At 34.2% G+C, this 14,620-nt stretch overlaps 1 protein-coding gene across 3 annotated transcripts in view; it reads right to left on the bottom strand.

Annotated features, from left to right (window-relative positions):
• LOC114291907 (coatomer subunit beta'-1) overlaps nucleotides 1–11,000 on the bottom strand; it is a 47,772-nt gene extending 36,772 nt beyond the window's left edge. For all 3 annotated transcript variants that reach the window (XM_028235787.2, XM_028235788.2, XM_028235790.2), the window contains exons 1-4: nucleotides 10,833–11,000; nucleotides 10,410–10,430; nucleotides 10,245–10,306; nucleotides 10,095–10,149 (exon numbers count right to left, since the gene is read on the bottom strand). In XM_028235787.2, coding sequence (XP_028091588.2) covers nucleotides 10,095–10,149; nucleotides 10,245–10,306; nucleotides 10,410–10,430; nucleotides 10,833–10,835 — 141 coding nt within the window. In that variant the 5' untranslated portion in view covers nucleotides 10,836–11,000. The remainder of the gene's footprint in view (nucleotides 1–10,094; nucleotides 10,150–10,244; nucleotides 10,307–10,409; nucleotides 10,431–10,832) is intronic.
• Between the last annotated feature and the right edge of the window lie 3,620 nt (nucleotides 11,001–14,620).

Genomic DNA, 14,620 nt, shown 5'->3' with positions numbered 1-14,620 from the left:
ACATGAATTTTTAGTAGTTCTGTACAGACTACTTGCAGACACATGCCTAGGAATTTTCAATGTTATTTACGATTTAATAATTGTTTTATTGGAATTGGTGGAATTTGGAACATTTTTGGAAAGCTTGCATCGTTGCATTATTGAACAATGAAAACCTTTTGAGCATGAAATGGCATCACTTGCATTCATGATCATACACATGCTAATCTTATATACTTTAGTAATATTATCTCTACTGGGCAATTGTGCTTGTCCCCTTAGTGGAAAACATTTTCAAGTGCAGATGATATGCCTCCACCTCGTTGAAGGGCTTGGAGTTTGTGGAACACAAAGGCTCGTTTTGTTGATTAATTGTAAAGCTTTGGCTTATTTATTTGGGATAGAGCCCGCCTTTTGTAACAAGGTTCCAACCTTGAGATGTGTAAGCCATTAGGGCCTTCTATTTGGTTAATTGTATAGTTTTGTAACTATATCACATGCTATACATTCAGGCTTTAGGAGTTGTGAATTTGTAATGCATGTGATGTGATTACATTTGTAAAATCTCAAGTTTATGAAATGGAAGATATGAATTAAAGGTTATTTTCATTTATAATCATGTCTACACTGGGTATTGTATCACTTTCCGCATATGTAACTCTAAATGGACCAAAATTACAAAAAGGATGGAGTTATAGAATGAGGGTGTTACAATTGATCGTGTTATAGAATTTGAGGGCATTACAATAGATAAGTAGAGTATTTTATTTAAAAAAATGGATCTTTGGATAAAGGAAATTTTATTTTTTATTGGGCGTTCACACAAGAAATGCGTCTTCAAACCTTTACAAGCATTTTCTACTCACAAAAATGCGTAGGTTATATAAAATATTTGTGTATTATATAAATAAATAAAATACATATTTTGTAATTTGGCAATAAATAAAAATTTAAAATCCAAGCACAGTTATTAACCATCTATGAAGCACAAACACGCTGGAATAGCTGCCATAGCGGTGTCAGACATGGGGACGCACCAAGGACACAAGGACACAAGTACACGCCAGGGACACATGGGACATGCCATTTGGCGTGTCCTTTTACTTTTATTGTTTTTTTTGCGAGGACCCGTCATCATGCAGAAATATTTCAGAAATCAAAGCCCTCAATCAACAAATCAGAACAGAAGAAGAAGAAGAAGAAGTTGGTTACCTAAAGTAGCTTCGAGACCTCAGTCAAGTAAGTTTTTCTCTTGCCTCTCAATCGATCGTCTCTCTCTCTCTTGCCTCTCTTGACCGTCTCAGTCTCCCGCCTCTCAATTGTCTCTCTTGCATCTCGCCTCTCTCTCTTGTCTCTCCCTCTGACCTTTCATAGCTTTATCTCCTCTTCTTTTTTTTACATTTTTTATCCTTTGTGACCTATTGTCTTCTTTCTCTTCCTTTTTTATTTTTTATCCTTTCTAACCTTATCTCTTCTCTCTCTCTCTAACCTTTTGTCTATCTCTTTTTTTATATTATATACATAATATATTTTATACAACTTTGATTTAAATCCTATTTCCTATACTTATATATTTTATATTTTTCTATTTAATTTTTTTCTTTATAAGTTTATATCTTTTTCTATGTTTATAACTATTCTAATATATTTTTTAATTTCTTTATTTATCTCTTTTTACCTTTATAAATATAAATGTAGTGGTTCATTTATATATATATATATATATATTACATTAATGTTATTTACGTAGCAAATATATATAAATAAAAAAAAAATAAAAAAATTGCCACGTCCCTCGCCATGTCCGTGTTCCCATTTTTTCGAAATCACCGTGTCCCGTGTCCGTGCTTCATAGTTAACAATTATTATATTGTGGATTAACATCCAAGTGATTATAAGATCATAGGTGGATTTTTAGAAAATGATGAAGGGTATTCTTGGCATATAGGATAGCAAAGGCTTCAAGACACCAACTTGAGGGGAGCTTCTATTTCCACATCCCATTTTCTCTTTATTTACACACTCAATGATATTTTATTTTAGGGAAATTCTATTTACACACCACTCATTTGCTCAGTACACATCATCTCTCAATTGTTTTTATTACAATTATGTCCCTCAGTTAAATTACACTTTTAGACAAAATCCCAAACTGATGACGGATGTCCCTCTCTCACGGCAGCAGATCTGTGTCTCCCTCTGTCTCTCTCGCTATGGCAGATCTCTCTCTCTCTCTCTCTCTCTCTCTCTCAGAGTTGGCGGTCATGATGGATAAGAGTTGTGGTGATGGTGCGTCGTGGCGGTGAGGGGCGGTGAGGGCTGCGATTTAGGCTGGGAAACTAGGAGAAAAGGGCTAGGGGTTTGTCAAAAGGAAGGAGTTGAGATGGGAATGGTGGCGACAACAGTGGGAGGAGCGACAATAGGGCTGGGTTGAAAGGACGTCAGCCGTTGATCACCACGGCGATGACAGTGATGGCTAGGTTAGGGTTAGGCTTTGGACTTGAGGTTGGAGAAGAAGAGGTTATTTTGGTATTATTGAAAAATAGATGGTGTGTGTTGAGAGAAAATGAAAGAATCTAAATTGAGTGCGGCGTAAACTAAGAGAACGGTGTGTATTAAGAGGATTGATAGTATGCAAATAGAATTTTCCGTTATTTTATTATAATTTTTTCCTAAAATAAAATTACCGAAATGTCCTTATCTTCTCTACAAAAATCCTAACTTCCTAAACCTAACCTTAGCCACCACCCACCGCCATCCACCCCCACAAACCACCATTGTTGCAAAGGCAGAAATGGCATACTTCTACAAACATATAGTTCACAATTCAGTCAGAAGCCTAAATCAAATATCTAAAAATCACAAAGTCATTAATTTATAGCCAGGCAAAGGCATACTTCTACAATTCAATCTAAGTCCCTGTTCTTGATATTCATAACATTATCTTATAATTGTGATCCCAAGCTCCACAAATTATCAAACTTCGCAACACTCACAAAATTATTGCACACTAAGAGTGTTACTGAATTGTAAACAAAGACTGTTACATGTGAGTGTTGTGATGGTTGAGACGGGAGGCTCGCGATGGTGGCCGGAGTTCGCAGTGGTTCATGGTGGTGGTGATGGTGGCTGAAGGTTTGAAGGGTTTACAGGTAGTTTTTACAAGGAATGGTGTATACTAAGTAAAACTTGATATTTGAAAATCATTAAGTGTGTGCCTTGAGAAGAGATGTGCATTGAGAGGATTTGGTGTGTGGAAATAGAATTATCCGAACTTGAGCCTTTGCTTTATATAATGGTTTAGATTATGAAGGACATTTGGACAAGGACGAATTTTATTTGGATTTACTATTGGATCTTAGGACATTAAAATTTTTTGGGTAAATTATAGTTTCACCCTCTAAAGTATGACCCATTTCGCACTTTTGCCCCTAAATAAAAGATTCTCCCACTTGGGTCCCTAAACTATTCATTGTTTCCCACTTTGGTCCAATTTTTAATTACAGTTATACTTTTGTGACAAAAAATGCCATGTGCCACGGGGCAAACCATACCCGACGGAAACCCAATCATATACAAGGCGTGGAAATAAGGGAAAAAAAATTGTTTAACCTCTATAAAATAGTTGTCTTCAACACATTATGTCATGTCACCCATTAAAATGTGGTGCAAAACACCTGGTCATTTCTTCCACCTCTCCTCTACCTTCCCTATAACTGTGCTAACCCACTCCCCATCGCCAGCCCTTTCCTCCACCTCTACCACATACCCCATCACAGCCAACCCCTCCCCTCCCCCACCTCTCACCGTCAACCCTTCCCCTTCATGTTCCCTTCCCTTCCCTTCACCTCCACCTCCACCTCCACCTCCACCACCCACCCCGTCAAAGCCAACCATCCAGCTCATCACTTCCTCCACCCCTTATCACTGAACTAGAAAACCTTAGATCGATAATCACATGAGCCACTAAACCACCATCAATCACTGTTGTTAAAACCTTACAAAACCAATGCGGAAGAGTTATAGGTGTCAGACATGGCAGCAACAGAGACCTGGTTTGGGGAAGGCAGTTGGCGATACAGGTGGGCATGGTGTCAAAGTAAGGGAACATGGTGGTGGAGGCAAAAGTTGGAGGGATAGGCAAGGTGAGGGTTGTGGCAGGCTGGGGGAAGGGGTAAAACTATTATGGGGAGTTTTGGTTAGGCTTAGCTTCGGGTTTAGATTTAGGTATGGGTATGTATTTGGGCTTGAGTATGAAGTCTATGGACACCTTTTAAAAAAATACAAAAATTACCCCCTAACCCTAATGGACGTTAACAACCAAACCAAAGTGAAAAAAGTCAAATAGCTTAAGAGCTAAAGTGGGAGAATCTTCTCTTTACTGACCAAAGTGAGAAATGAGACGTATTTTATTTTAGAGGGTGAAAGTGTAATTACACTAACCTTCCTTAAGATCTGGAGAAAATACATCTAGCCCCACAAGTTTAACATAACTATATTGGGCTCCTTTCAAATTTTAATTCACATAGCAGGTTGCCCCCTTTTCATCAATAATTCATTAGTCATATGAATGGAAAAATAATGCGTTCTCTCTTTTACTTTGAAACATATATTTTTCCTTGTTTATCCACATGTCTACACACGAATGCATTAGTTCCAATAACTTTAGACCAACTAAAAGGAAAATCGGTATAATTATGTCAAACTTGTGAGGCCAATTGCATTTTTTCTGAACTTCAATGGTGATCTGTGTAATTTACTGCTTTTTTTATTAGGTTTTGGACAATGAGTTTTCTTTTTCTTTTTCTTTTTTTTAGAGTATTTAGACAAATATTTTAAATTTTTGGGAAATTTCGAAAAACAAGGCTTTAGGCAACAACTTGATGGCAAAATGGTTGGGCCAACTCTATGATTCAGACACATTCCAACGTATGTCAGAAACACATCTAAAAATGTCCAATTATATATATATATATATATATATTTTAAATTAGATTCGAACACACTTTGGATACTTGGCAAACACACATCCATTACTTAGACATACATAAAACACATTATGAGGGTTGGTTTGGGAATAGGCCATTTTAATAACTTTTTAGTTAAAATATGAGATGAAAAAAACTATTATGTTTGGGATATTTTTTGGCTTTTTACGAAAAAAAGTGCAAAAAGTATAGAGGAAAGCGAAGTTTTTAAGCTTTTTTAGTGACTTTTTTACTTTTTGGCTATTATGAGTAGTTCCCAAACTTACCCTAAGAATGAATAAAATAACTTAGGCTCCAATGATCTAAGAAAACTAATGCTGATTTATACCTATTTGTTAGGACCTTTGTTTTGCAATCCCAAGTGACAAAAATCTTTTGTGTTGTATTCTTTCTTTTCTATTGTATTGTTGTGAGGTTTGTTGAGTGCTTACAATGAGAATCTATGAAGCACAGGTAGGGGTGTGCGCGGTGCGGGTCGGTGCGGTTTGAGAGAAAAATAGAAACCGTATGGCGGGTGGCGGATTGATAAAAGTGTCACTAGAATTTGCCATTTTCCTTATCAAAAACCGGCGGTTCGGTTGGCAAATAATGACGGATTTGCCTTAGCGGTTCGGGCGGATTGGCGGTTTATAAAAAATATAATTCAAATTACAAAACTTAAATCAAAGAGTAAAAAAAAGACGACAGACACCGTGATGTTAAGCATCTTGCGAAGCTTTCTTCTGATGCAGCAAGTGTAGCAACAACATGATAATATCAACGACTATGCCATCAGTTCATTACAAACATCTGTGGAAGCTACAATGATCAAATACAATACATAAAATTAATATCATTCAGGGTTTACAATATATTGAAAATGTTTACTGTTGAAAAGTATTTAGATTGAAAAGTGAGCTGATACAAGTTTGCAACATGGCCAGAAAAAAAAAAGATTGAAAAGTGAATTGGAATCTAACTGTATTTTGGATTACTGACATCTTGAATTCCCCTCGAGCAGTAATTTAATACTATATTCTAAGGTATAGAACAACAAGCAAACTTAAGTAAAAAAAAAAAATTTAGAATCTTATAAAACATGATTTAATAGCGGTGCGGGTTGGTGCGGTTTGGAAGAAAAATAGAAACCGGCGGATTGATAAAAGTGTCACTATAATTTGCCATTTTTCTTACCAAAAACCGGCGGTTCGATTGGCAAATAATAACGAATTTGCCTTGACGGTGCGGTTCGGTGCGGTTTTGGCGGTTTCGGCGGTATTATGCACACCCCTAAGCACAGGTACGGGTACAAGTACTGGTACTAGAACGATACGGCTACGTCGATATGGTAAAATTCAAAAAAAAAATAGGGTACGGGTACAGTTTGATATACTTGTAAAAAAAATATTTATTTTTAATTTAGAGTAATGCAAAAATTAATTAAATGGTTAATTTGTTAAGGTCCAACCTATAATTAACATTTAATGCCAAAAGTAAAGGCATAAATCAAAATTAAATGTCAATATATTAAATAACTTACAAACCATAGTTTAATTTTAAAATCATGTTAAACATAAAACAAAAAATAATAAAGTCTAGTGGAAGGAGTTTTATCTCTGTAATAGAAGAAAATATTGTTTCAACTGAGGTACGGTACGACTTGGGTATATACTAGCTACGTCTAGGTACACCAAAAATTAAGAAGAAAAAACTTGGGTACGTGTTTCATATACCCGATACGTATGCAAAAGTACCATACGAGGTACCATACGCCGGTAAGTATCCGGTACGGGATACTGCATGTTTTTCGAAGTACCCATGCTTCATAGATGAGAATCCTATCTTGGTTGATTTGTCACTGTCTTCAGCTCTCAGTGAGTGTTCAATTGTGTTTCAGAAAGGCTGCAAGTTTTCCTTGATCGCTCGAACAAAAGAAGTGTCACCCGAGCAAACTTTTCTATCTCTCAGGATTTCAACCTTAGCCATAGAGATATTGCAAGGATGTATTCACCGCTTGAGTGACAAAAGGGGCGCTTGAGCAAAGTTTGAGACTTCTCAAGATCTCAATTTTAATCTCAGAGATATTGCAAGGGTAAGTTCATCGCTCGAGCAATCTAAGGTGCGCTCAAGCGAACTTTGAGTCCTCACAGGATTTGTTGTCTGAGATCTCATTTTACTGCAAGCCTTGATTCATGCAAATAGATTTTTTTTATAACTGTTTTATTCCCTGAGATCTGGCTTTTAATTCTTCTGGTTCTCTCTTTGAACTTTACAGAAAACAAGGGGTGAGAACTATGAGTGAATTTTTTGTTTTCCCTAGTTAATTCATAAAAGTTTCCACACGTCTCTTGTAATTCATTGAGCTCAACACGGGGCTTATAATGATACTTCTTCTCAAGCATTCTACCGGAGGATTCAGGACCTAGTTGTTGGTTGTGGATTCAATATCAACAAGGGGCAAATTCAAGAAGAGAATGGGCTATGAAGATTCATAAGTGTCTCAAGGTCAATCAAGTGTGGATTGGCTAGGTGATAGATTTGGTGAGATGACTTATAGTACTCGTCTTTGTTTCTCATAGTGGATTTGCTTTAGCCTATTGGCTCATGGTGTTTTGACAATCACAATTGGAGGATTCCAATTGAGATTGTTTTTTCCACGTTAAAATCATTTGTCTCCAGATTTTTTACTGTTAAGATTAGATCTGAATCAATTCTATTGTTTTTGTGAATTGATTTAGATTACTCTTAGCTATTGAACATTGTTGTTGTCATCTACTTGTTTGTGATCGGAATTGGATATAATCACGAATCACAATCTCAGAACTTAGGTTTTTCACTATTAATATCTCATCCTTTAAACTTTAGAAATTAGTACATTCATATATATATGATATACATTAAATACATAAAACTATATACTATGTGTGTGTCCCCAGCATGTTGTGTTATGCATTTTTTGAAAATTGTCATGTCATGTGTCCTTGTTTCTTAGGTAAGGTGCATAAGTGCACCTAAATATAAAGCATGCACTTTGACAAGTGATCATGGGATTTTAGTTTCTATATAAGATATTTGGGATAAATTGGGATAAATGAAAGACAACAATATTGACAAGTATTATCTAGCCCATTTCTATAACACTTGCTATTCTACTCAAAGAAATGAGCGTGGATACTTCAACAAACATGTTGTACCTTACCAGGTACTAATACTTTACATGGTACTTCTGCATATGTGCCGAGTACACAAAACACGTACCCAATTTTTTCCCTTAAATTTTTGGCGTGCCCCAGAGGTACTTAGTATATATCCAAGACATACCAAACCAAACCAAGCCTTAGGCCTCGTTTGGGAACCCTCTATTTTAGCCAAAAAGTCAAAAAGTTACTAAATTAGCCAAAAAGCCAACAACCCATACCAAAAAGTCAAAGATTCTCTTTTCTCTCTACTTTTTGCACATATTTTCATAAAAAGCCAAAAAGTCATCCCAAACATACTAGTTTTTTTTAGCTCATATTTTAGCCAAATAGCCAAAAAGTTACTAAATTAGCCTATTCCCAAACGGGGCCTTAAGTTCCATTAAACAGGGTCAACTACATGAATCCTTCTTCTCCACCTCAATCAGATTTTTTTTTTTTTTTTTTTTTTTTCTCTATACACAAAGGTAAAGTTAGTTGCAGTGGACCTTTTTCATACTTTTTATGCTAACCATGATTTTAAAATCAAATTTAATATTTTTATGTTTGGTTTATACCTTACTTGTGGCATTAAATGCAAATTGGATCTTAACTAACTAAACCATTTAACCAATTTTTGTATTACTCTAAAGTAAAAATAAATATTTTTTTACAACCATACCAAGTTGTACCCGTACCCTCCTTTTTTTAGATTTTACCATATTGACATACGCATACCAAACCCATACCCCATATGCATTCAAAAAAAAAAAAAAACCCTACCCCATACGAATACCCGCCGTACACGTGCTTCATAGCATGATACCTAGTGGTGCTTCAACTACAAAAAGTAAATTCAAATTAGATAGAAAAGAAAAGAAAATACATAGTAGGAGTGTTCGCGAATCAGGTTAAGTCGAGTGGCCTCCCATCCACCATCCTTCCAAACTTAGGCGGATTGGAAAAGCCAATCCGCATCCATCCGCTTAGTTAGCGAATGCAAATTAAGCGGGTTGGCGGGTCAATGCGAATCGATTTGGTAGTTTAGACTTTACTTTTTATGTTTTTCTTTTTTCTTTTTTTTTTTGAACTATTTTAGAATAATTTTTTACTATTTTGGACCTCATTTGAGTCCATAATTTTTTATCTTTCGTTTTTTATAATTAAAATAAAGGCCAAAATTTCATATTTCATAAATACCTCATATCATTACGAAATAAAATGTCATTTTTTTAACATACAAAGCATATAACATCATTTTCTTAAAGGAGGTTGGCGGATCGGGTTGGGTCGGGTGGCCTCTCATCCAGCATCCATCGGAACATAGGCAGATTTGAAAAATCTCCATCCACATCCGTCTGCCCATACTATCGAAACTGCTTAAAGTGGGTGGATTGGGTCAGGTCGAGTGGGTTCTGACGGTCTGATCGGACCCATGAACACCCCTAAGTAGAGCATAAATGGTAATACCAATAAATAAAGACCAGGTTATAGTATTAATAGCGGAAGCAAAAATATTCCTAATTAGATTCATGAAGAAGATTTTAGAAATTTGAGAGAGAAAAAAAAAGTTCTTCAAATTTAGTACCTAATCTGGAAAGAAGTGCCCATGACACACCTATAATGCTCTCATTTTTTTTAAGAAAAAGGGCACACAAACAATGCAGTAAAAACAGGTTGATAGATGCAATCAAGATGTGTAAGCTTAAATAACCTAGCTTGACTTCCACAATCATTGTGGTTGTGTGTGTATTTATCATGCTCAAGTTGTAATGACAATGGCATCAGATATATTAAACATATGAACACAGGACGTAGTCACTTAGTAATGTTCTACTACTCTTTTAACCACACAGCTTAGAACTTCTTCAGTAATGTAAAATGAAGCCATTACCCACATTGTCCAAAAGTAATATTTTGAAATTGAACAAATGTAAGCACTCATATGGGATGAGGGTGACAATTTACTGACCTGTGACTGGTAGTCCCATATGTACACAGTTCCCGAATAAAGACTTGCAAGTATCCTGCCAGAAAATCATCAAGTGCCATACTAATCGTAAGAATTCTACTTGTCACTTTAATCGATAATCACTTTAATCAATAAGCACTCAATAATTACCATGTTTCTGTTGGATGTATATCCACACATTTTACTCTTTCAGTTCTTTGTATGAACTTTTTCTGATCATTAGGCAATCATTAGCAAAACTAAACACAGAGCAAAGCACAAACAATATATTTATTGGAAAATATGATAAATTTTAATCCATTGCAACATTAATACCTTGAATTCAAGTCTGAGAGGCTGTAAAATTCACCAAATTGTATGTGCAAACAGCAAAAAATAAAAATAAAAATACTCAATGTCAGTACAGAGAAGTCTTCAAAGCTCAAATCGATTAAAATTCAAAATATTCATTCGAAACTGGTTCAATTACATAAATAAATAAATAAAACCAAAAAAATTAAAAATTAAAATGCAATGAAATACTGTGAACTACATAAATCACTAGAGAGTAGTCGAATTTAGCGGAAAAAACGATTAATTCAAATGCAGAGGCAAGCTCTGAGAAATTCAAACAAATGAATATGTAAATATGTAAATATGCAAATACGTTTCAACATGTATGTGATAATTGGGACAGATCTGAGTTAGATTTGATTCAAAAGCATACAGAGGATGAGACAATGTGAAGAGTTTAGTTACCATTTCAGTGGATAAGAGAGGAGAGAGAAATGGTTTGATCGAAGTAGTAGTTGTAGGTGAGAAGAGCAGAAATCGAACTGATTGGAGAGTGAAGTCTTCGATGGAGGATTTCGTTTCGCTCCAAACGAAGAGCAGTGACGAAATAGAGAGAGAGAGAGAGAGAGAGAGAGAGATGGAGGGAGAGGTTTAGACAAAGAGAATATTATACCCATCGAGGGATGTATAAAAAAAGGAGCAATAATCTCCTTGGTTGTTTCTACTTTTCAAAAATATACTTTTTAAAAAATTCTATTTTTTTATTTTTTTTATTTTTTATATTTTTATTAAATTTTTTTAATATTTTAAACATTTTTTTTACTTTTTAGACATACTTAACATAAATACACCTAAAAAATAAAAAAAAATATAATTTTTTTTTAAAAATTCACTAAATATCAAAAATACAAAAAAATATAAGAATTCAGTATATTTTTTTATATTTTTATGTATTTATTAATTTTTTAAAATATTTTTTCACAAATTTTTTACTTTTTAGATACATCTAAGTAAGGTGCATCTAAAAAAGTAAAAAAAAAATTAAGATTTAAAAAATATTCACTAAAAACAAAAAAAAAAACACGAAAACCAAAAAAGTCAATTTTTTTTAAAAAAATTAATTTAAAAAACTCAAACCAAACACACTGATTATTAAAAGTTTTACCAAATATCTATCGGCGTGGGTCTCACACAATGTGACACTACAAGAAATGTCACTTTTGGCTACCAAAATATTGGTCGCCAAAAGTCATATATTTAGTCGCCGAAACGATTTAGCGACCATAATATTTTGTCGCTAAGCTTGTCACCTTTACCCTGTCGGCGATAGTATTGGCGACTAAAATTTTTTTGGTCACCGAAAGTGACTACATTTGGCTACTAACTTGTGTTTAGTCGGCAAAAGGTATGTTTTCCGCCACTAATGTATTAGTCGCCGAATGACTACATTTGGCTACTAACTTGTTTTTAGTCGGCAAAAGGTATGTTCCGCTACTAATATATTAGTCGCCGAATGACTACATTTGGCTACTAACTTGTGTCTAGTCGGCAAAAGGTATTACTTTTAGCTACTAAATAATTAGTCGCCGAAAGTACACATTTGGCTACTAGCTTGTGTTTAGTCGGCAAAAGGTATGTTTCCGCCACTAATGTATTAGTCACTAAAAGTGCTACCATAATTTGAGAATAACTATTATAGACCAAAATATTTGGTGGCCAAATAATTTGAGAATAACTATTACGTATTTGGCTACCAAAATATTTGGTAGCCAAATACTTTAACGTGTTTTTTTTTTAAAAAAATAAAATTTTCTATAAACAACTTGTACAAATTAATCCATCGCTAAATCTATTATTAATACAACCTGTACCCTGTATAAACAATACAATCCATCAACGGTAAATATGTTATCAAGCATTTAACAACGTGCACACATTTCAGTTCCAACCATCCAAAAAATTAATATTGAACGTCCACTTATATATATATTACAAATTTCATAAGAACCATGTCTAATCCCACGTCAAGAATTTAATTCCATACATAATACTTGAATAACCAAATTAATTGTACACCTATAACTTTTGTACCACAACAAAAATTATATTCTATACTGCCACAAAACTATTTTGTACCACGTGCTATGTTAATTTCTACCAAATTAGCTGATATTTACTCTACCAAAAAAATATTTTGTACAAACCACCATATATACGGATAGAGATATAAAAACAATGTCCTCACGTACTTGTCAACAAAAACATATCCACATTTGTATGTCCAAAAACATCTGCAAAAAAGGGGAAAAAAATCATTAGTTCGGTGCATGTAGAGGCACTTCTGGACGACATATATATATCGTAATAATTTCAAACATTAAAAGACAAGGAGAGTAATATCTATTAACTAATGCAAGACATCCAAACATGGACCCATCATGAGTTCTTGTTTTAGCTTTTTAATCTCTAAATCTATCTAAGTAAATTTTAGTACTTAAATGTGAAAGTAAATTGTGTAGGTATTACGAAATTACAGAAATTTTGGGTGTACTTACCATTTCATCCAAAAATTATTTGTTATAAAAATGTAAGAGAACCCATCATTAGAGTTTGTCTGGTATCCATAAAACTCACTATGCTTATGCTTTTGTGACCTCCATGAAGCTTCCAGTTAGTGGGTTTATAGATGTAGATATGCTTCTGTTTGTGAATGAGTAATGCCTTGGGTTCTTTATAGGCTTATGGGGACAAGAGCTATATAAGATTATGCTTACCTATTCTTCCATCTTACTATCTAATTTTGATACGCATCTTCAATACTTGGCTTCTTTAGTCCTAAGTTCCCTGTTCTGTTGCTGAGTAATTATCCTCCCATCAGCCAAATCTTGAGGCCATGTTATATATATGAACTGTCTATTGTTCAACTGTTGTTGCACATTTTGTAGTGGTGATAGTTAAACTTATCAAATACACAATTGCGCCTAAACCTTAGGTGAACTTTACAAATCCATTGTTCGAATTTCCAAACGATTAGGTCAACAGGATATATCCTTCGTCACATTTAGTTCTTGCAAAATGGTGCCCCCCGAACCCCTTTTTTTGACTAAGTTTATGACATTTTCAACTCTAACTCCCAACTCTAAGGATATATCCTTCGTCACATAATTTTCAAAACGCCAAGAAATGCAATGTAATTGGACCACAACAACAACAAAAATAACAACAAAAAAAAAAAAAAAAACCATACCAGGAGTTCTCAAAGATGAACACTCCCTGAGCAACTAGAAGGAAGCACACAAGACTATTCATCAATAAGTTCACTTATCAGATTTTCCAATTCAAACGAGTCACTCACAGAACAAAAATTTGATTCATTGCATTAAGATCAATTTTAAGTACCTTCAGCAAAAAATTAAGTATTTTGGCATCCCAACATCATCAAACATGTCAGCAGTTTGGAACAACTCTAGTAAAAAAAGCATCGGAAAATGCTATATTTAGTCATTTATTTGGTAGAAAATTTAGTATTCCTAACATTATCTAAAAGCATCGCCACACAAAAGCTCCTCAAAATAATAAGGCGGCAACAACGACATGCGTGCACACACACAAGTGATACCTGAGAATTCTCAGAGATCCACACACCTACACACCTTAATCAACTAGAACGAAGCGTACAAGACTCTTCATCAATAAGTTCAATTATGTCAGCATTTCTGATTCAAATGAGTCGCACAGAACAATTTTAATTCATTGCATTAAGAACAATTTTAGAAAAAAAGTACATTGAAAACTTTCCAAGAAACAGTAGTGGGAGGGGAAAAAATAAGTAAAATAAAACAATTTTCACATTTTCAAAAGTAGTGGATCCATCAAAAGGGACAATGAAAAAAAAAACCGAGAATGTATGAAAAAAGAAAAGAAAAGAAAAGAGAACCAATAACAGCAGCATTCTTGATCATCTGACCTTTTCATTTTACCAGATATCAAAATGGAAACCAAGAGTAAAATGAGTTTTTGAAACTTCTGAATATTTCAATTTCCCAGATTCCCAGCTGGAAAGAGGGAAATAAAATTGAGGTTTGGAATATCCATATAAAATATTTAGTAAAATTTTTAATAGAATTTTTGGAATTTTTAATATTTTTGTATAAAAAATAGAGGTTTTTGTTTAAAAATTTTGTCATAAAAATATCACTAATTATAAGTTTTAGTGATAAATTTTATTAATTTTTAACTTTTACCGATAGTTT

The sequence above is a fragment of the Camellia sinensis genome, chromosome 13 (assembly GCF_055761805.1).
Source record: "Camellia sinensis isolate YWXY chromosome 13, ASM5576180v1, whole genome shotgun sequence".
In the NCBI taxonomy this organism is placed as follows: Eukaryota; Viridiplantae; Streptophyta; class Magnoliopsida; order Ericales; family Theaceae; genus Camellia; species Camellia sinensis.
Note: the sequence above shows the minus strand (reverse complement) of the source record. Positions and strands in the feature narration are given on the sequence as shown.